The 24,298-nt window shown below is 35.5% G+C and overlaps 1 protein-coding gene across 2 annotated transcripts in view; it reads left to right on the top strand.

The window, feature by feature from the left end:
• Positions 1-24,298, top strand: part of RhoGAP68F (Rho GTPase activating protein at 68F) — a 65,870-nt gene that overhangs the window by 19,756 nt on the left and 21,816 nt on the right. For both annotated transcript variants that reach the window (XM_081991849.1, XM_081991848.1), the window contains exons 4-7: positions 13,724-13,878; positions 19,071-19,269; positions 21,564-21,682; positions 21,751-21,923. In XM_081991849.1, coding sequence (XP_081847975.1) covers positions 13,724-13,878; positions 19,071-19,269; positions 21,564-21,682; positions 21,751-21,923 — 646 coding nt within the window. The remainder of the gene's footprint in view (positions 1-13,723; positions 13,879-19,070; positions 19,270-21,563; positions 21,683-21,750; positions 21,924-24,298) is intronic.

Here is a 24,298-nt window from a genome sequence, read left to right as displayed (position 1 = left end):
TAACTAATTAATTAATATTTTTATATGGTTAGAAGGCCCATTTTATTAGCTATCCATTGACATATAAAAGTACCCACTTTGTGGAACAAATAAGGTAGTTTTTTGGGTTTAAACAAAAGAGTGCACGAAAATTGGATAGAAAACTTTGGTTAACTTTGAAGCCCTCTAGCGGCCCAACTATTTAACTAATCAACTAATGTTTATATATGGTTAGAAAGCCCATTTTATTAGCTTTCCATTGACATATAAAAGTACACACTTTGTGGAACAAATAAGGTAGTTTTTTAGGTTTAAACGAAACAGTCCAGGAAAATTGGATAGAAAACTCTGGTTAACTTTAAAGCCCTCTAGCGGCCCAACTATTTAACTAATCAACTAATGTTTATATATGGTTAGAAAGCCCATTTTATTAGCTTTCCATTGACATATAAAAGTACCCACTTTGTGGAACAAATAAGGTAGTTTTTTGGGTTTAAACAAAAGAGTGCACGAAAATTGGATAGAAAACTTTGGTCAACTTTGAAGCCCTCTAGCGGCAAAACTATTTAACTAATCAACTAATGTTTTTATATGGTTAGAAAGCCCATTTTATTAGCTTTCCATTGACATATAAAAGTACACACTTTGTGGAACAAATAAGGTAGTTTTTTAGGTTTAAACAAAAGAGTGCACGAAAATTGGATAGAAAACTTTGGTCAACTTTGAAGCCCTCTAGCGGCAAAACTATTTAACTAATCAACTAATGTTTATATATGGTTAGAAAGCCCATTTTATTAGCTTTCCATTGACATATAAAAGTACACACTTTGTGGAACAAATAAGGTAGTTTTTTGGGTTTAAACAAAACCGTGCAGGAAAATTGGATAGAAAACTTTGGTCAACTTTGAAGCCCTCTAGCGGCCAAACTATTTAACTAATCAACTAATGTTTTTATATGGTTAGAAAGCCCATTTTATTAGCTTTCCATTGACATATAAAAGTACACACTTTGTGGAACAAATAAGGTAGTTTTTTAGGTTTAAACAAAAGAGTGCACGAAAATTGGATAGAAAACTTTGGTCAAATTTAAAGCCCTCTAGCGGCCAAACTATTTAACTAATCAACTAATGTTTTTATATGGTTAGAAAGCCCATTTTATTAGCTTTCCATTGACATATAAAAGTACACACTTTGTGGAACAAATAAGGTAGTTTTTTGGGTTTAAACGAAACAGTCCAGGAAAATTGGATAGAAAACTTTGGTCAAATTTAAAGCCCTCTAGCGGCAAAACTATTTAACTAATCAACTAATGTTTTTATATGGTTAGAAAGCCCATTTTATTAGCTTTCCATTGACATATAAAAGTACACACTTTGTGGAACAAATAAGGTAGTTTTTTAGGTTTAAACAAAAGAGTGCACGAAAATTGGATAGAAAACTTTGGTCAAATTTAAAGCCCTCTAGCGGCCAAACTATTTAACTAATCAACTAATGTTTTTATATGGTTAGAAAGCCCATTTTATTAGCTTTCCATTGACATATAAAAGTACACACTTTGTGGAACAAATAAGGTAGTTTTTTAGGTTTAAACAAAAGAGTGCACGAAAATTGGATAGAAAACTTTGGTCAACTTTGAAGCCCTCTAGCGGCAAAACTATTTAACTAATCAACTAATGTTTTTGTATGGTTAGAAGGTCCATTTTATTAGCTTTCCATTGACGTATAAAAGTACACACTTTGTGGTAGAAATAAGGTAGTTTTTTAGGTTTAAACAAAACAGTGGACGAAAATTGAATAGAAAACTTTGGTCAACTTTGAAGCCCTCTAGCGGTAAAACTATTTAACTAATCAACTAATGTTTTTATATGGTTAGAAAGCCCATTTTATTAGCTTTCCATTGACATATAAAAGTACACACTTTGTGGAACAAATAAGGTAGTTTTTTAGGTTTAAACAAAAGAGTGCACGAAAATTGGATAGAAAACTTTGGTCAACTTTGAAGCCCTCTAGCGGCAAAACTATTTAACTAATCAACTAATGTTTTTGTATGGTTAGAAGGTCCATTTTATTAGCTTTCCATTGACGTATAAAAGTACACACTTTGTGGTAGAAATAAGGTAGTTTTTTAGGTTTAAACAAAACAGTGGACGAAAATTGAATAGAAAACTTTGGTCAACTTTGAAGCCCTCTAGCGGTAAAACTATTTAACTAATCAACTAATGTTTTTATATGGTTAGAAAGCCCATTTTATTAGCTTTCCATTGACATATAAAAGTACACACTTTGTGGAACAAATAAGGTAGTTTTTTAGGTTTAAACAAAAGAGTGCACGAAAATTGGATAGAAAACTTTGGTCAACTTTGAAGCCCTCTAGCGGTCAAACTATTTAACTAATCAACTAATGTTTTTGTATGGTTAGAAGGTCCATTTTATTAGCTTTCCATTGACGTATAAAAGTACACACTTTGTGGTAGAAATAAGGTAGTTTTTTAGGTTTAAACAAAACCGTGCAGGAAAATTGGATAGAAAACTTTGGTCAATTTTGAAGCCCTCTAGCGGCAAAACTATTTAACTAATCAATTAATATTTTTATATGGTTAGAAGGCCCATTTTATTAGCTATCCATTGACATATAAAAGTACACACTTTGTGGAACAAATAAGGTAGTTTTTTGGGTTTAAACGAAACCGTGCAGGAAAATTGGATAGAAAACTTTGGTCAAATTTAAAGCCCTCTAGCGGTCAAACTATTTAACTAATCAACTAATGTTTTTGTATGGTTAGAAGGTCCATTTTATTAGCTTTCCATTGACGTATAAAAGTACACACTTTGTGGTAGAAATAAGGTAGTTTTTTAGGTTTAAACAAAACAGTGGACGAAAATTGGATAGAAAACTTTGGTCAACTTTGAAGCCCTCTAGCGGCAAAACTATTTAACTAATCAATTAATATTTTTATATGGTTAGAAGGCCCATTTTATTAGCTGTCCATTGACATATAAAAGTACCCACTTTCTGGAACAAATAAGGTAGTTTTTTGGGTTTAAACAAAAGAGTGCACGAAAATTGGATAGAAAACTCTGGTTAATTTTAAAGCCCTCTAGCGGCCCAACTATTTAACTAATCAACTAATGTTTTTATATGGTTAGAAAGCCCATTTTATTAGCTTTCCATTGACATATAAAAGTACACACTTTGTGGAACAAATAAGGTAGTTTTTTAGGTTTAAACAAAAGAGTGCACGAAAATTGGATAGAAAACTTTGGTCAATTTTGAAGCCCTCTAGCGGCAAAACTATTTAACTAATCAATTTATATTTTATATGGTTAGAAGGCCCATTTTATTAGCTATCCATTGACATATAAAAGTACACACTTTGTGGAACAAATAAGGTAGTTTTTTGGGTTTAAACGAAACCGTGCAGGAAAATTGGATAGAAAACTTTGGTCTAATTTAAAGCCCTCTAGCGGTCAAACTATTTAACTAATCAACTAATGTTTTTGTATGGTTAGAAGGTCCATTTTATTAGCTTTCCATTGACATATAAAAGTACCCACTTTGTGGAACAAATAAGGTAGTTTTTTGGGTTTAAACGAAACCGTGCAGGAAAATTGGATAGAAAACTTTGGTCAACTTTGAAGCCCTCTAGCGGCAAAACTATTTAACTAATCAATTAATATTTTTATATGGTTAGAAAGCCCATTTTATTAGCTTTCCATTGACATATAAAAGTACCCACTTTGTGGAACAAATAAGGTAGTTTTTTGGGTTTAAACAAAAGAGTGCACGAAAATTGGATAGAAAACTCTGCTTAACTTTAAAGCCCTCTAGCGGCCCAACTATTTAACTAATCAACTAATGTTTTTATATGGTTAGAAGGCCCATTTTATTAGCTTTCCATTGACATATAAAAGTACCCACTTTCTGGAACAAATAAGGTAGTTTTTTGGGTTTAAACGAAACAGTCCAGGAAAATTGGATAGAAAACTCTGGTTAACTTTAAAGCCCTCTAGCGGCCCAACTATTTAACTAATCAACTAATGTTTTTATATGGTTAGAAAGCCCATTTTATTAGCTTTCCATTGACATATAAAAGTACACACTTTGTGGAACAAATAAGGTAGTTTTTTAGGTTTAAACAAAAGAGTGCACGAAAATTGGATAGAAAACTTTGGTCAATTTTGAAGCCCTCTAGCGGCAAAACTATTTAACTAATCAATTTATATTTTTATATGGTTAGAAGGCCCATTTTATTAGCTATCCATTGACATATAAAAGTACACACTTTGTGGAACAAATAAGGTAGTTTTTTGGGTTTAAACGAAACCGTGCAGGAAAATTGGATAGAAAACTTTGGTCTAATTTAAAGCCCTCTAGCGGTCAAACTATTTAACTAATCAACTAATGTTTTTGTATGGTTAGAAGGTCCATTTTATTAGCTTTCCATTGACATATAAAAGTACCCACTTTGTGGAACAAATAAGGTAGTTTTTTGGGTTTAAACGAAACCGTGCAGGAAAATTGGATAGAAAACTTTGGTCAACTTTGAAGCCCTCTAGCGGCAAAACTATTTAACTAATCAATTAATATTTTTATATGGTTAGAAAGCCCATTTTATTAGCTTTCCATTGACATATAAAAGTACCCACTTTGTGGAACAAATAAGGTAGTTTTTTGGGTTTAAACAAAAGAGTGCACGAAAATTGGATAGAAAACTCTGCTTAACTTTAAAGCCCTCTAGCGGCCCAACTATTTAACTAATCAACTAATGTTTTTATATGGTTAGAAGGCCCATTTTATTAGCTTTCCATTGACATATAAAAGTACCCACTTTCTGGAACAAATAAGGTAGTTTTTTGGGTTTAAACGAAACAGTCCAGGAAAATTGGATAGAAAACTCTGGTTAACTTTAAAGCCCTCTAGCGGCCCAACTATTTAACTAATCAACTAATGTTTTTATATGGTTAGAAAGCCCATTTTATTAGCTTTCCATTGACATATAAAAGTACACACTTTGTGGTAGAAATAAGGTAGTTTTTTAGGTTTAAACAAAACAGTGGACGAAAATTGAATAGAAAACTTTGGTCAACTTTGAAGCCCTCTATCGGCCAAACTATTTAACTAATCAACTAATGTTTTTATATGATTAGAAAGCCCATTTTATTAGCTTTCCATTGACATATAAGAGTGCACACTTTGTGGAACAAATAAGGTAGTTTTTTGGGTTTAAACGAAACCGTGCAGGAAAATTGGATAGAAAACTTTGGTCAACTTTGAAGCCCTCTATCGGCCAAACTATTTAACCAATCAACTAATGTTTATATATGGTTAGAAAGCCCATTTTATTAGCTTTCCATTGACATATAAAAGTACACACTTTGTGGAACAAATAAGGTAGTTTTTTAGGTTTAAACAAAAGAGTGCACGAAAATTGGATAGAAAACTTTGGTCAACTTTGAAGCCCTCTAGCGGAAAAACTATTTAATTAATCAATTATTATTTTTATATGGTTAGAAGGCCCATTTTATTAGCTATCCATTGACATATAAAAGTACCCACTTTGTGGAACAAATAAGGTAGTTTTTTGGGTTTAAACGAAACAGTCCAGGAAAATTGGATAGAAAACTTTGGTCAAATTTAAAGCCCTCTAGCGGCCAAACTATTTAACTAATCAACTAATGTTTTTATATGGTTAGAAAGCCCATTTTATTAGCCTTTCATTGACGTATAAAAGTACACACTTTGTGGTAGAAATAAGGTAGTTTTTTAGGTTTAAACAAAAGAGTGCACGAAAATTGGATAGAAAACTTTGGTCAAATTTGACGCCCTCTACCGGCTAAACGGGACGACACATTCGTGCCCGCTCGGGGTCACGTGATAGCCCCGTTAATTATCTTTCTTTCGTTATACGATGTGTTTATACAGGGTGTTTCAAATAAGCGAGTTATGGACGATTTTCTGGAAAAGTGTACCAGAATTTAATCTAAATTAGGGATTTTTTGGGCCTACTATACTAGCGGCGATCATTTTGAATTTTCCTGAATCAAAGTGATTTTTTTAACTAATATGAACCTGGGGAACACAAATCTGACGTCCATTTTGCTCTAACTGGCACCATTTCGGCGATGACCTTGAAATTATGTCAATTTTGACACTTTAGGGCGTGGCACCCTTGCAAAATGACATTTTGACAAATGACACTTTGCGTCATTTTTGTACTATTAACCTGAAGGTGTTTAAGCAGTTGAGGTTAATTTTGAAAATACAAAATTTTCTGAAAAAAATTGGAAGGTGAAAATTCTTGACAATTCTAGTTTTAAATTTTTCAAGGTAAAGCGGTGCATGGTACCAAAAAAGTGTATAGAAGGTAAAAGTTGCATCCCATCGAGGTGCATTTGTGGTCAAAATTTCGGACCTCTAAACGGAAACGTTCCGGAGATACTGAGTAAAAACTGCAAAAAACGAGAGTCAACTTTTACACCCTCTAGCGGCTAAACGGGACAACTTAGCCGTGCCCGCTCAACGTCACGTGATAGCTCCGTTTATTAACTTTCTTTCGTTATACGATGTGTTTATACAGGGTGTTTCAAATAAGCGAGTTATGAACGATTTTCTGGAAAAGGAGGGTGGTCAAAGTAAGGCTGCTAGAGCAAAAACAATTGAATATCGATACAAACATTTTACATCAAGTAGGCCTAGAATTTGACGTAGATTCCAAAAATCGAATAAAAAATTATAAGTTTGCTTTGTTGCTCAAATTTGGGTCACCCTGTATACTGTAATTCATATTTGGTATTTTTTAGTTACAGGGATGTTAAAAATTGATTGAATCACCCTGTAAACTACTCCATTGTATTGTCAATAACTCGGTTATTTTGACAATTTGTAGGGTGGTTCGATATAAATTTGTTTGTCAATTTGTAGCCCTTGAAATTCTCTTTTGACCACCCTGTATAGCGTTTTTACCTGAAACGTCGAATAAGTGAGTTAAGCTGAATTCATAGTTTGGAATCCGCAAGAAGTAAGCAGTAAGCCGAATTAAAAATAAACAATATACTTGTAGCACTTTCATTCATAGTTTTTCATTTCTTACCTTGCTTCTTACTGCTTCGTGCATCGTCGGCTGCCTGTTTCACCCATTCGTGGGTTTTCGAATTGTCATTTGTCAAGTATCCGATCTTTACTGGTTTTCACTTGGCTTACTTGCAGCTACTATGATAGAATAGTTATCGACAAAATCTCCAACGATGCCATTTTGGGACGTGAGTTGCTAGGCGAAATTTGACAACAGCGCTACATTCCTCGATTTCCCCATCACAGTGTATAATCATGCGCAATACCTTAGGACGGCCAGTTCTTGCGTAGCAGTCGCTTAAGATGGAGCTACCGCTGAGCTCGCCCGCGAGGTGCAAACTGCGCTCAGTCATTCGATTTTTGAACGCAAAAAAGGTTTCTCCGATAGACATTCATCGCCAGTTAGTGGAAGTATATGGTGAGAAGTGCATGGACATAAAAAACGTGCGGAAGTGGTGCCGGGAGTTTTCTGAAGGCCGCGAAAATGTCCACGATGAGCCGCGGTCGGGGCGGCCGAGTTTACCGGAATCAACGGCTGCTCGAATCGACGAGATGGTGCGCAATAACCGGAGAATAACTCTTCATGAAATAAGGGAAGGTCTTAATGAAGAGTGTGGCTATTTCTCTGTGCAGAATATTGTGTCGGAGGTCCTCGGTTACCACAAGGTGTCCTCCAGGTGGGTCCCTAAGCAGCTTACCGACGAACACAAAAGAAAGCGCGTGGAAAGTGCCACAGAATTTCTCCGCCGCTATGAAGAAGAGGGTGAAGATTTTCTGGATTCGATTGTGACTGGAGACGAAACTTGGGCACATCATTACACCCCGGAAACGAAGGCACAGTCGAAACAATGGCGTCACCCGACCTCACCGAAGCCCAAAAAGTTCAAGACAGAGAAGTCAGCGGGAAAGGTTATGGCGACCGTTTTCTGGGACAGAAACGGGGTTCTGTTGGTGGATTTTATGCCGAAAGGAACAACAATCAACTCAGAAAGCTACTGCGAGACTCTCAAGAAACTTTGGCGAGCCATCCAAAACAAAAGAAGGGGTAGACTCACCAAAGGAGTGTGTTTGCATCATGACAATGCGCGCCCACATGTGTCACACCAAACGACCACCCTACTTAATGGATTCGGCTGGGATATCATCAACCACCCTCCTTACAGTCCGGACGTTGCCCCCAGCGACTACCACTTGTTCCCCGCTCTCAAAAAACACCTTGGAGGACGGAAATTCAAGTCAGATGAGGAAGTGCAAAAAGCAGTAGTCAGTTGGCTTTGCGACGCGGCGGGAGAGTTCTACGACGCCGGCATTAAAAAACTGGTTACCAGGATGCGAAAAGTGATTGAACGACAAGGCGACTATGTAGAAAAATAGCAAAATGTTCAACCTTTCTAACGATGTACGCAAAGTTGTAAATAATTTTGATTTTCTATGAAAAAAAAAATAGGAGACCTTACTTTTCAATACTTCCTCGTATATTCATTGCGAAAACTCAGTTGTTTTGTGATTTTGACAATTTTTACTGTGACAGCCCGTAACTCTGTTATTTTGACAGTTACAGGGTGGTTCAATATACCAATTTGTAGCCGTTGAAATTGTCTTTTGATCACCCTGTATATCATATACAGGGTAATTCAAATTCGACCCTCACCATTGGGATCTCAGAAACTATAGGAGATACGAGAATGTTTAAATTGGGGCAAAGTTGCGCAATGTAAAGCTCAACCAAATGCAGTTTTAAAAATTTCGGTTTTCCGAGTACTTCCGAAGATATCCGAAAAAAACTGAAAATTTGATTTTTTGTTTTTATTTATTTCTAATCTTATTTGAAGAGATATCCCAAAACTAAAAGCATCTTTTCATTGCCACTTTTTCCTAGCTATTCGATGATGGATTCAAATTTGCCACACGATGTTTCGTTTTCTGTCAGTCATCATCAACTTTCTTTTTTCTTATGGATTTTTATCCCACCAAATATTACGTTTTATTCTGATTTTAGTGATGTATAATAACTTATGATTTGCTTCATAAATAACAAAATAATTCAATAAAAACTATTTTTACTTTAGTTATTGGTTTTGAGTTAATGGGCCGTTTCAAAAAATGTCATTATTTGACAGTACTTATCAAACACGATATGTCGGACGATCATTAGAGCAAATCAATCATAGTTAAAAATGTATCTAGAAAAGAAATCCCCGCAGAAAATGTTATTATTATACAAGCATTGCTAAACTATTTAGGTTAATCAGAAAAAGAGATTTGTTAGCATTATCTCTAACTTAAAAGGCTTATTTATGTTTCCAAGAGAAAGATCATCATTTTAGGAACTTCATTTTTTGCCAAATTCCAATTTTTTATATTGTTAAGTGCAAGTTTATAGTTATTTATTTTGGAAGGGACAAACCATTCATTCATATTTATTCGAGTGAATAAAACGGTTTAAGTCACGTGTCTTATACAGTATTTTATTAAATTTCGACTTCTTATATTAAAAAAAAAAACGAAAATTACAGGAGGTGAACTCCGTAACGATGTAGGAAATAGAAAACGCATAGAAATAGACAAGAAAGAAAATTTCTTTCTATTAACTGTTGGTACTCTCTAACCTATTTTCTATCACATTCGGCTGACACCGTCAACAGAAAACGGGAACTTATCGGTCCTAAAAACATTGGCTAATTTCTAGTAATAAATCTAGGACTTTTACTTGTTTCGTCGTATTCAGGGTTAATGACAAGTATCAATGACAATAATTTGAATAATTCTACGTTTTTTACTTTCTTTTTCAGTAATTAATCATATTTTTAAGTTTACATTCTAAAATAATTCGTTTTGTTGCCATTTTTGTTGTTGGTTTTATTTATTGTAGTTCTGTCTCTTCAGTTTCTTATTTTCTTGTTGGACCATTAATATTTTTCAGTTGCTTGTAAACAATTTTTATGCATTTCGTGAAGAAAGTAGAGTGGGACTTTAGAATGTGTTGATGGAACCCATATAGCCATAACACAACCATTCCATCATGAACAGCTTACACCTCAAAAACAATAACTAATAGATACATTGCAAACACAATCAATTGGTCCCCAACCCAACCTTATTGACACAATGTTGACACTGACGGGCATAAAGGTTAAAAAACAAAACATTTGAATTTTAGAAGACGACGGAAGAGAAAGATTGGTAAATACAAAATTTCATAGCCGCAAGAGAGATAAAATCATAGCAAGACCTCATTTGGTCTTTCTATTTTACACTACCCGAATAGCTACGTTGAGTGCCGATCTTCACCAATTGAAACGTAGAGAGTACCATATATTACGATAGAGAAGGGTTTTCTATGATAGCAAAGAAATTTCCTTGCTATTCGTTAGAGAGTTCGCCTTCAGTTCTATTAAATTTGCACCGCGCCCCGTAGATGCAACATTGATGTTTGTTTGTTTACATCTGTAAATAGGCGAATGTCATTCAGAGTGATTTAATAGTTACTTTGCAGCAAGTGACTTAAACCATTTTTTATTACTGATGTGAACTTAGCAGCCAATTTGGCGGAAACACCCGAATGACCAGTGGCGTCGAGTATTTTTTAAATCATCATCTAATTGCGTCAGAGGATTAGTTATGTTTATCATAACTAAATGTTTTGTCATTAACAACTGAAAAAACGTCTTGTCAAACCACTTGTTATATAATATACTTATAATATTCGAATGCTATTAATGATAAATATTCAAATGCTAATATCTCAAAATCTACACATACTAACACCTTCCAAATTTCAGGACTAATAAAGTACTACCCGAGGTAACAGAATCTGTAGAGAACAGCCCTTGGACAGCCGTCAGACATTTGTTATAACACATTGTTTATATCGGTCGATAAATATTCAAATGCTAATATCTCAAAATCTACACATACTAACACCTTCCAAATTTCAGGACTAATAAAGTACTACCCGAGGTAACAGAATCTGTAGAGAACAGCCCTTGGACAGCCGTCAGACATTTGTTATAACACATTGTTTATATCGGTCGATAAATATTCAAATGCTAATATCTCAAAATCCACACATACTAACACCTTCCAAATTTCAGGACTAATAAAGTATTTTTTCTAATGTAACAATTCTGATATTATCGCCATATCGTGATACATCAGTAGAGGCAGCTTATAAGTTTTTATTAGAAATGGATCATTCTCTTGGAGAACCTTCGATACATAATAATTTGAAAAGTGAGAACCTCTATACACATCTTGACGATAATGATCCTTTATATTTGAAAAGTCCATTTTATCACCATTTTAATGATATAAAAAACGAAATGCAAGTTGCCAAAAGCGGGGTAACCAACTCCTTTTATAGCTTAGAGTTCCACGAAATACTTTTAAATCACTACATGCCCTACGTACCTCTATGGAGTGCTTTAATGATAACAGATCCTGTTAAAAACCGGTACAGTAACTCGTATGTAGAAAATTATTTTATGAATTTGAAAATTGGCTCACTGGATTAAGTGTGTCCTTACTAATGCACATACTAAACGAAGATTCTCGTACACAAATAGTAGATGAAATAATAGCCACAAAAATATTTTCTGATACAATGTACAGCGATTATTTTCTTAAAAATATTTATTTAGATAAACCAAAAATAGTAATGCCGCATATTGTTAATGGAAATCACTTCTGCCTAGCAATGGTCGACTTACAAAACCAAACATTCAGTAATATTGACCCTTATAGAAGCTCCTATGAAAAATCTAAAACAAAATTATTAATTCTACAAAACTTTCTTAACAGGTATAATCATTATCATAATACTAATATACAATTTCAAAACTTAAAAATCAAAATAGAAAAACTCTTTTTACAAAAGGACAGTTTTAATTGCGGTCCTCTAATTATATACTTTTTTGAACAACTTCACAAAGGAAGGGATGCAGAAGTCCAATGTAACTTGGTGGAATATAGAAAGTATTTAAAGACCAAAATTTTGAATAACGCCACCTGTGTCAATACAGTATGTATGTTCTGTTCCAGAAATTGTTTGTCAACCGACAGTGTTGTCAAATGTCAATCTTGTTTAAGAAAAATGCATTCGAAATGTATAAAGCTTGGTGATCATTGTTGTATTAAAAACGGAATATGCGAGTTGTGCTATTTGTATTAATAATTACCTTACAAAATAGTGAAGGTAAGTAGGTACCGAGTTTATAATACAGATCCTAATTTTTTTAATATGTACATAAAGTTAACCTAATCGAACATTTTGATTACTTCTTTTTTTTTTAAATGCTGCAGTGTTTTTAAAATTCTTACTGTTAGTATACCTAAGTATACAGGGTATTCCATGACGAAAGACTACTACCGATAGGTAAGTTTTGAAAATTTGGTAACATAGTAAAGTCAGCATGCTCAATCCAACTAAAACATTTTCAACCTTATAACATTACCGGTTATACCGGAAGTACCAACTGACATATTTTAAATGGAACACCCTGTATATTATTATATTTTTGAATACTCCTATCGCTTTAAAATCTTTTTTGTCTGTCATAACCTATAATTACCTGCAACGGTTTTCGAGATACTGACATTTTCAAAATTAAAAATGTTACCAAATGACTGATTTTACTATGGAATCCAATTTTCAAAACTTTCCTATCGGTAGTTTTTCTTATATCGATCGATGTCTTTAACAAATTTCTGACGGCTGTCCAAGGGCTGTTCTCTACAGATTCTGTTACCTCGGGTAGTACTTTATAAGAGCAAGTGACTTAAACCATTTTTTATTCACGAAAAGAACAACCAGGTCCACAAGCGTAGCGAGTGGCCTAAGCTCTTCGAGTGAATAAACCGGTTTAAGTTACGTGTACACCTTTGTGACTAAGTATGTTCAGGCCAATTGCGTGTGACAAGTACTACCAAGTAATCTTCATAAAACGTCTCATTAACTCAAAGCTAACTAAGGTAAAATCTCTAAAAGCTCTAATGATCGTCCGAATTATCGTGTTTGACAAGTACTGTCAAATAATGACATTTTATGAAACGGCCCATTAACTCAAAGCCAATAACTAAAGTAAAAATAGTTTTTATTGAATTATTTTGTTATTTATGAAGCAAATCATAAGTTATTATACATCACTAAAATCAGAATAAAACGTACTATTTGGTGGGCTAAAAATCCAATATGGCGCCCATAAGAAAAAAGAAAGTTGATGATGGCTGCCAAAAAACGAAACGTCGTGTGGCAAATTTGAATCCATCATCGAATAGCTGAGGAAAAGTGGCAAAAAAGTGGTGCTTTTAGTTTTGGAATATCTCTTCAAATAAGACTAGAAATAAATAAAAACAAAAAATCAAATTTTCAGTTTTTTTCGGATATCTTCGGAAGTAGGTACTCGGAAAATCGAAATTTTTAAAACTGCATTTGGTTGAGCTTTACATTGCGCAACTTTGCCCCAATTTAAACTTTCTCGTATCTCTTATGGTTTCCGAGATCCCAATGGTGAGGGTCGAATTTGAATTACCCTGTATAGTAGACATTTCCGACTCGAAAATTACCGTTTTTACATCTCTGGATCTGATGAACTTGCAATTATTACGCTGTCATTTTCTTGCATTTTTTCGCTTTTCTATGTAGTTTTGTGTTCATACCGAGTCGATTTTCAGGTGGGAGAAGAAACGAGCACCGACAAATTTAGCGAAATCGCCCAGTACAATATCGTCGACGTAAAAGGGGACGATTCTATTGGTCGTAAAGTCATTGTACTCTACGCTTGTAGGTTACCGCCAATCAAGGATATCGACCACGGTCGGTTTTTAAGGTAAGAATTTTGGGGGGAAAAAAACCGTGTAATTGGCAGAGAAATATTGACAATTGCGTGGGCAAGACAAAGACAGAAACCTGGATGTATCTTCTCTACTGATGATTTGAGGTCACGTGACAGCCAAACGGTTTAGCGTATCAACGTCAAAAATTTCACCGCATACTCTGACAGATACTGGATGCGTTTGACAGTTTTGACATTAATGACAGTTGTCATGTGATTTTAGAACACTATTTGGCTAGACTGTCATGTGACAACTGTCAAGATAACTGTGTCATAAATCTCAATAATACGTTTGGTTCCGAAAACTGTGTTTAACTGTAACTCTTGCAAATTTTGACAGTTTTGACATTGGTGACAGTTGCCACGTGATTTTAAAAGACTTTTTATCTAGACGGTCACGTGACAACTGTCACTAACGTCAAAACTGTCAAACCATGCTCTAAAATTGCACAAATCAGGGTTTAGGAACGTTTTCTTGTAGTATTTGATATATAACGTGTGTCTGAGATTTATGACAGTTATTTTGACAATTCTCACGTGACCGCCTAGCTAAATAGTGTTTTAAAATCACGTGACAATTGTCACTAACGTCAATACTGTCAAAATTTGGATGGAATCTGCAAGAATTACAGTTTAACACAATTTTCGTAACGAGACGTGTTTTTTAGATTTATGACAGTTATTTTGACATTTGTCACGTGACCATATAGCTAAATAGTGTTTTAAAATCACGTGACCTGTCACTAATGTTAAAACTGTCAGAATTGGCCTAGAATCTGCAAGAATTACAGTTTTCTAACGAGACGTGCTTTTGACATTTATTACAGTTATTTTTGACATTTGTCGCGTGACCGTCTAGCTAAATAGTGTTCTAAAATCACGCGACAACTGTCAAAACTGTCAAAATTTGGATGGAATCTGCAAGAATTACAGATTAACACAGTTTTCGTAACGAGACGTGTTTTTGAGGTCTATTACAGTTATTTTGACATTTGTCACGTGACCGTCTAGCTAAATAGTGTTTTAAAATCACGCGACAACTGTCACTAATGTCCAAACTGTCAAAATTTGGATGGAATCTGCAAGAATTACAGTTTTAACACAATTTTCGTAAAAAACTGTTTTCTGTGAAAATTTCAAGTTCGTCAGTTGGACAGTTTTTGAGATATTTACGAAAAAGTATAAAACTAAATAACTAATTTTGGCGCCATCTAGCGGCCAAACGGGACCGCCGTACTCGCTCAGCGTCACGTGATAGCCCCATTCATTGGCTATCTACGGTCCTATGATGTGTTTATACTAGTGATGGGTAAATTTGACCAGTAAATTACTGGTACAAATACTGGGTTTCTGGCAGTTCAAAATTTAACACCGTTTTTCTCCCTGATTGTACCAAATTTTGTAGTGTTTTTTTAGGTTATCGGATAGGAAATTTAATGAGGATTTCAAAAATGTGCTTAAAACAGCCATTTTCTCACTCCAAGTGGGTTTTATAAGCGATTTTGTCGTTGACTGTCCTTTCAAACTGTGTTTTTGGCAGTTCAAACTTTGACACCGCTTTTCTCCGGGACTGTACCCAATTTTGTAGTGTTTTTTTAGGTTATCGGATAGGAAATTTAATGAGGATTTCAAAAATGTGCTAAAAACTGTCATTATCTCACTCCAAGTGAGTTTTACAAGCAATTTTGTCGTTGACTGTCCTTTCAAACTGTGTTTCTGGCAGTTCAAACTTTGACACCGCTTTTCTCCGCGACTGTACCAAATTTTGTAGTGTTTTTTTAGGTTATCGGATAGGAAATTTAATGAGGATTTCAAAAATGTGCTAAAAACTGTCATTATCTCACTCCAAGTGAGTTTTACAAGCAATTTTGTCGTTGACTGTCCTTTCAAACTGTGTTTTTGGCAGTTCAAACTTTGACACCGCTTTTCTCCGCGACTGTACCCAATTTTGTAGTGTTTTTTTAGGTTATCGGATAGGAAATTTAATGAGGATTTCAAAAATGTGCTAAAAACTGTCATTATCTCACTCCAAGTGAGTTTTACAAGCAATTTTGTCGTTGACTGTCCTTTCAAACTGTGTTTCTGGCAGTTCAAACTTTGACACCGCTTTTCTCCTTGACTGTACCAAATTTTGTAGTGTTTTTTAGGTTATCGGATAGGAAATTTAATAAGGATTCCAAAAATGTGCTAAAAACAGTCATTATCTCACTCCAAGTGAGTTTTACAAGCAATTTTGTCGTTGACTGTCCTTTCAAACTGTGTTTTTGGCAGTTCAAACTTTGACACCGCTTTTCTCCGTGACTGTACCAAATTTTGTAGTGTTTTTTTAGGTTATCGGATAGGAAATTTAATGAAGATTTCAAAAATGTGCTTAAAACAGCCATTTTCTCACTCCAAGTGGGTTTTATAAGCGATTTTGTTGTTGACTGTCCTTTCAAACTGTGTTTCTGGCAGTTCAAACTTTGACACCGCTTTTCTCCGTGACTGTACCAAATTTTGTAGTGTTTTTTTAGGTTATCGGATAGGAAATTTAATGAAGATTTCAAAAATGTGCTTAAAACAGCCATTTTCTCACTCCAAGTGGGTTTTACAAGCGATTTTGTCGTTGACTGTCCTTTCAAACTGTGTTTCTGGCATTTCAAACTTTGACACCGCTTTTCTCCTTAACTGTACCAAATTTTGTAGTGTTTTTTTAGGTTATCGGATAGGAAATTTAATGAGGATTTCAAAAATGTGCTTAAAACAGCCATTTTCTCACTCCAAGTGGGTTTTATAAGCGATTTTGTTGTTGACTGTCCTTTCAAACTGTGTTTCTGGCAGTTCAAACTTTGACACCGCTTTTCTCCGCGACTGTACCAAATTTTGTAGTGTTTTTTTAGGTTATCGGATAGGAAATTTAATGAGGATTTCAAAAATGTGCTAAAAACTGTCATTATCTCACTCCAAGTGAGTTTTACAAGCAATTTTGTCGTTGACTGTCCTTTCAAACTGTGTTTTTGGCAGTTCAAACTTTGACACCGCTTTTCTCCGGGACTGTACCCAATTTTGTAGTGTTTTTTTAGGTTATCGGATAGGAAATTTAATGAGGATTTCAAAAATGTGCTAAAAACTGTCATTATCTCACTCCAAGTGAGTTTTACAAGCAATTTTGTCGTTGACTGTCCTTTCAAACTGTGTTTCTGGCAGTTCAAACTTTGACACCGCTTTTCTCCGCGACTGTACCAAATTTTGTAGTGTTTTTTTAGGTTATCGGATAGGAAATTTAATGAGGATTTCAAAAATGTGCTAAAAACTGTCATTATCTCACTCCAAGTGAGTTTTACAAGCAATTTTGTCGTTGACTGTCCTTTCAAACTGTGTTTTTGGCAGTTCAAACTTTGACACCGCTTTTCTCCGCGACTGTACCCAATTTTGTAGTGTTTTTTTAGGTTATCGGATAGGAAATTTAATGAGGATTTCAAAAATGTGCTAAAAACTGTCATTATCTCACTCCAAGTGAGTTTTACAAGCAATTTTGTCGTTGACTGTCCTTTCAAACTGTGTTTCTGGCAGTTCAAACTTTGACACCGCTTTTCTCCGCGACTGTACCAAATTTTGTAGTGTTTTTTTAGGTTATCGGATAGGAAATTTAATGAGGATTTCAAAAATGTGCTAAAAACTGTCATTATCTCACTCCAAGTGAGTTTTACAAGCAATTTTGTCGTTGACTGTCCTTTCAAACTGTGTTTCTGGCAGTTCAAACTTTGACACCGCTTTTCTCCGTGACTGTACCAAATTTTGTAGTGTTTTTTTAGGTTATCGGATAGGAAATGTAATAGGGAAAATGTGCTTAAAACAGCCATTTTCTCACTCCAAGTGGGTTTTACAAGCGATTTTGTCGTTGCCTGTCCTTTCAAACTGTGTTTCTGACAGTTCAAACTTTGACACCGCTTTTCTCCCCGACTGTACCAAATTTTGTAGTGTTTTTTCAGGTTACCGGATAGGAAATTTAATGAGGATTTCAAAAATGTGCTAAAAACTGTCATTATCTCACTCCAAGTGGGTTTTACAAGCGATTTTGTCGTTGACTGTCCTTTCAAACTGTGTTTTTGGCAGTTCAAACTTTGACACCGCTTTTCTCCACGACTGTACCAAATTTTGTGGTGTTTTTTTAGGTTATCGGATAGGAAATTTCATGAGGATTTCAAAAATGTGCTAGAAACTGTCATTATCTCACTCCAAGTGAGTTTTACAAGCGACTTTGTCGTTGACTGTCCTTTCAAACTGTGTTTCTGGCAGTTAAAACTTTGCCACTTCTTTTCTCCTTGACTGTACTAAATTTTGTAGTGTTTTTTAGGTTATCGGATAGGAAATTTAATGAGGATTTCAAAAATGTGCTTAAAACAGCCATTTTCTCACTCCAAGTCGGTTTTACAAGCGATTTTGTTGTTGACTGTCCTTTCAAACTGTGTTTCTGGCAGTTAAAACTTTGACACCGCTTTTCTCCGTGACTGTACCCAATTTTGTAGGTTTTTTTTAGGTTATCGGATAGTAAATTTAATAAGGATTTCAAAAATGTGCTAAAAACTGTCATTATCTCACTCCAAGTGAGTTTTACAAGCAATTTTGTCGTTGACTGTCCTTTCAAACTGTGTTTTTGGCAGTTCAAACTTTGACACCGCTTTTCTCCGCGACTGTACCCAATTTTGTAGTGTTTTTTTAGGTTATCGGATAGGAAATTTAATGAGGATTTCAAAAATGTGCTTAAAACAGCCATTTTCTCACTCCAAGTGGGTTTTACAGGCTATTTTGTCCTTTAAACTGTGTTCAAATTTCAGATCACAATTTTAACTGATTTGAAAATTTGTCCCATCAAACCAATTTTTTCTAAATAACTCAGAAACGGTGAAAGTTACGAAAAATTTGCAAGAGACCAAAAATGTTCCTAATCAACTGTTTAACTCAGCACCATAAGTTTGCAAGGCCGTTTTTGTTTCCAATATACAGGGTGTCCATGATAAGTATGGTGGTTGACTGTTTTTGGTCATCCTGTACGCAATTTTTCAGATAGAACTTTTTGCTCAACACCACCGGAAAGAGGAGCTCAAGCCGGTTAATTTGAGTGGTTCAACCTCCCTAAACCCCCAAAAATAACAGGGTTACAGGGTGCTCAAATTTCAGTGTTTTTTTTTTTTTTTTGGTTTAAGCTACCTGAAAAGCACATTAGACCAGTACGTGAACCAAGACTACAGCTTAATCTACTTTCATTTTGGCTTAACGAGCAAAAATAAGCCGAGTTTAGGCTGGTTAGTGCAGGCGTACAAAGCGTTCGATAGGAATTACAAGAAGAACTTGAAGGCCCTGTATCTGGTCCATCCCACCAATTTCCTCAAGATTGTTTCGCAGGTATGTCGTTTTTTTTGTAAAACACTACAAATCGCGTTTTTTGAGGTTAGGATTGGAGTTACAGGATTCATTTTGGCGGCGTTGGATTCCCCGTCCCCGAATTAGTCGAAAACGAGTATAAAGTCGGTTTTTTGACATTTCATTGACATACTGTCATTTGACAGCTCGAACTGTCAAAAAGTCGAGTTTATACTCGTTTCCGGCTAATTCGGGCATGGGAAATCCAACTCTACCAAAATAAACCTTATAGTTTCAACCCTAACCTCAAAAACGTCAAATTGACAGCTAACAATAAAAAAAACGGGTGTTTGGACCTGATTTAACATTTTTTAAACTCTCCATCCCCGATTTACTAGAAAATGCGTATAAACTCAATTTTTTTACATTTTGACCTGTCATTTGCCACTAAATGACAATTGAATGTCAAAAAAATGGAGTTTGTACTCAATTTTGGCTTATTCGGGGATGAAGAATCGATCGCAACTGAAATTAATTACGTAACTATCACTCTACTGTCAGTAATGTCAAATTGACAGCTAAAAACCTGTCAAAATAACCGAGTTATAATCTCTTAAAGTGACGGTAGTACAACATGATGTTCTAGTGCATCGGGACAATTTTCGTGCAATAACTCGGTCAGGTGACATTTTTCGTACAAACTTGACATTTGACATTTTGTAGAGGACACAGTGGGTTACAATCTGTCAAAAAAATCAACTCGATATCTGTCAAAATATCCGAGTTATTGTCTGTCAAAGTGACAGAAGCACAAATCGTAACGTTCTAGTGCATCCTGGTAAATTTTGTGCAATAGCTCGGTTAGATAACATTTCTCGCACAAACATGATATTTGACATTTTGTAGAGTACACAGTGGATTACAATCTGTCAAAAAGAACAACTCGATACCTGTCAAATTAACCGAGTTATGGACTGTCAAAGTGACGGTAGAACAAATCGTGACGTTTTAGTGCATCCGGACAAATTTCGTGCAATAACTCGGTCAGGTGACATTTTTCGTACAAACTTGACATTTGACATTTTGTAGAGGACACACTGGCGTACAATCTGTCAAAAAAATCAACTCGATATCTGTCAAAATATCCGATTTATTGTCTGTCAAAGTGACAGAAGCACAAATCGTAACGTTCTAGTGCATCCTGGTAAATTTTGTGCAATAGCTCGGTTAGATAACATTTCTCGCACAAACATGATATTTGACATTTTGTAGAGGACACAGTGGATTACAATCTGTCAAAAAGAACAACTCGATACCTGTCAAATTAACCGAGTTATGGACTGTCAAAGTGACGGTAGAACAAATCGTGACGTTTTAGTGCATCCGGACAAATTTCGTGCAATAACTCGGTCAGGTGACATTTTTCGTACAAACTTGACATTTGACATTTTGTAGAGGACACACTGGCCTACAATCTGTCAAAAAGAACAACTCGATACCTGTCAAATTAACCGAGTTAGGGACTGTCAAAGTGACGGTAGAACAAATCGTGACGTTTTAGTGCATCCGGACAAATTTCGTGCAATAACTCGGTCAGGTGACATTTTTCGTACAAACTTGACATTTGACATTTTGTAGAGGACACACTGGCCTACAATCTGTCAAAAAGAACAACTCGATACCTGTCAAATTAACCGAGTTATGGACTGTCAAAGTGACGGTAGAACAAATCGTGACGTTTTAGTGCATCCGGACAAATTTCGTGCAATAACTCGGTCAGGTGACATTTTTCGTACAAACTTGACATTTGACATTTTGTAGAGGACACAGTGGGTTACAATCTGTCAAAAAAATCAACTCGATATCTGTCAAAATATCCGAGTTATTGTCTGTCAAAGTGACAGAAGCACAAATCGTAACGTTCTAGTGCATCCTGGTAAATTTTGTGCTATAGCTCGGTTAGATAACATTTCTCGCACAAACATGATATTTGACATTTTGTAGAGGACACAGTGGATTACAATCTGTCAAAAAGAACAACTCGATACCTGTCAAATTAACCGAGTTAGGGACTGTCAAAGTGACGGTAGAACAAATCGTGACGTTTTAGTGCATCCGGACAAATTTCGTGCAATAACTCGGTCAGGTGACATTTTTCGTACAAACTTGACATTTGACATTTTGTAGAGGACACACTGGCCTATAATCTGTCAAAAAAATCGACGCGATACTTGTCAAAATAACCGAGTTATGGATTGTCAAATTGACCGGAGCACAAATCGTGACGTTCTAGTAGGGATTTTGACAATTGACAGTGTAAAAATGACTTTTGACAGATTTTCCGACCGTTAATCAGCGCCAAATTCGGCAAAAAAATCAACTACATCCAAAGCCTGAACGAACTGAACAGCGTGGTACCGGTAGGAAAATTGGACATTCCCCAGGAAATAATCGAGCAAGTACCATCAAGTACCGATTTCCGGACATTTTTGATTATACAGGGTGTCCGCGTTTTTCCAACAGATACGACCGGAAAATCAACGGAAACGTCACAGTGACCAATCAGAGTGACGTCATCGAACCGGTACTGCCCACCCAACAATTCGGTGTCACTCTGGAATTTATCAAGGAAAACTACCAAGTTACCATACCACCTGTAGTGAAACAATGCGTGGAATACCTGGAACAACCAGATGGTAAGCAAAATCGACCATTTTTATTTTTATAACTTTTCTGGTTTACCCTGTAGTAATTGGAAAAAATTCTCTACAAAAAAGGTTTAATGGGTTTTTGCTCTACGAAGGCTTGTTAAAAAGTTACGCTCCCAAAACCGTATTTCATTGATTTGTGTTTTTTTTTTTAAACTTTCTGGAACTGGGTGCACGGTACGGCCAAAATGACAGTTGGAATGGATTCCCCGTCCCCAAATTAGTCGAAAATGAGTACAAACACGACCATCGTATCTAAATTCAAAATGGCGGAAAGTTAAAATGTCGGTTAACGCTGCCATTTTGTTTTTTTCGTAAAAAATCAAGTTTGTACTGGTTTTCTACTAAATCGAAGACGGGGAATTCAATGGTTACCTTTATTTTTGCGTAGCTTTAAAACAAACCGAGTTTTTAAAGGAGAAACTTTGCTTAAATGACGTTTCTCGACTTGAGTGACAGATACACCAAAAATGACAGTTGGAATGGATTCCCCGTCCCCAAATTAGTCGAAAACGAGTACAAACACGACCATCGTATCTAAATTCAAAATGGCGGAAAGTTAAAATGTCGGTTAACGCTGCCATTTTGTTTTTTTCGTAAAAAACCGAGTTTGTAATGGTTTTCTACTAAATCGAAGACGGGGAATCCAATGGTTACCTTTATTTTTGCGTAGCTTTAACACAAACCCAGTTTTTTAAAGGAGAAACTTTGCTTAAATGACGTTTCTCGACTTGGGTGACAGATACACCAAAAATGACAGTTGGAATGGATTCCCCGTCCCCAAATTAGTCGAAAACGAGTACAAACACGACCATCGTATCTAAATTCAAAATGGCGGAAAGTTAAAATGTCGGTTAACGCTGCCATTTTGTTTTTTTTTCGAAACAACCGAGTTTGTACTGGTTTTCTACTAAATCGAAGACGGGGAATTCAATGGTTACCTTTATTTTTGCGTAGCTTTAACACAAACCCAGTTTTTTAAAGGAGAAACTTTTCTTAAATGACGTTTCTCGACTTGGGTGACAGATACACCAAAAATGACAGTTGGAATGGATTCCTCGTCCCTAAATTAGTCGAAAATGAGTACAAACACGACCACCGTATCTAAATTCAAAATGGCGGAAACTTAAAATGTCGGCTAACGCTGCCATTTTGTTTTTTTCGTAAAAAATCAAGTTTGTACTGGTTTTCTACTAAATCGAAGACGGGGAATCCAATGGTTACCTTTATTTTTGCGTAGCTTTAAAACAAACCGAGTTTTTAAAGGAGAAACTTTGCTTAAATGACGTTTCTCGACTTGGGTGACAGATACACCAAAAATGACAGTTGGAATGGATTCCTCGTCCCTAAATTAGTCGAAAACGAGTACAAACACGACCACCGTATCTAAATTCAAAATGGCGGAAACTTAAAATGTCGGTTAACGCTGCCATTTTGTTTTTTTTTCGAAAAAATCAAGTTTGTACTGGTTTTCTACTAAATCGAAGACGGGGAATTCAATGGTTACCTTTATTTTTGCGTAGCTTTAAAACAAACCGAGTTTTTAAAAGAGAAACTTTGCTTAAATGACGTTTCTCGACTTGGTTGACAGATACAGCAAAAATGACAGTTGGAATGGATTCCCCGTTGTCAAATTAGTCGAAAACGAGTACAAACACGACCATCGTATCTAAATTCAAAATGGCGGAAGCTTAAAATGTCGGTTAACGCTGCCATTTTGTTTTTTTTCGTAAAAAATCAAGTTTGTACTGGTTTTCTACTAAATCGAAGACGGGGAATTCAATGGTTACCTTTATTTTTGCGTAGCTTTAAAACAAACCGAGTTTTTAAAAGAGAAACTTTGCTTAAATGAAGTTTCTCGACTTGGGTGACAGATACACCAAAAATGACAGTTGGAATGGATTCCTCGTCCCTAAATTAGTCGAAAACGAGTACAAACACGACCATCGTATCTAAATTCAAAATGGCGGAAAGTTAAAATGTCGGTTAACGCTGCCATTTTGTTTTTTTTTCGAAAAAATCAAGTTTGTACTGGTTTTCTACTAAATCGAAGACGGGGAATCCAGTGGTGACGTCCGTTTCGCAGTCGCTCTCACACAAACCCAGTTTTTTAAAGGAGAAACTTTGCTTAAATGACGTTTCTCGACTTGAGTGACAGATACACCAAAAATGACAGTTGGAATGGATTCCTCGTCCCTAAATTAGTCGAAAATGAGTACAAACACGACCATCGTATCTAAATTCAAAATGGCGGAAAGTTAAAATGTCGGTTAACGCTGCCATTTTGTTTTTTTCGTAAAAAATCAAGTTTGTACTGGTTTTCTACTAAATCGAAGACGGGGAATCCAATGGTTACCTTTATT

The sequence above is a fragment of the Ips typographus genome, linkage group LG13 (assembly GCF_016097725.1).
Source record: "Ips typographus isolate SLU linkage group LG13, UJ_Ityp_2.0, whole genome shotgun sequence".
Classification (NCBI taxonomy): domain Eukaryota; kingdom Metazoa; phylum Arthropoda; class Insecta; order Coleoptera; family Curculionidae; genus Ips; species Ips typographus.
The sequence above is the reverse complement of the archived record's forward strand: the minus strand, read 5'-3'. Positions and strand labels throughout refer to the sequence as shown.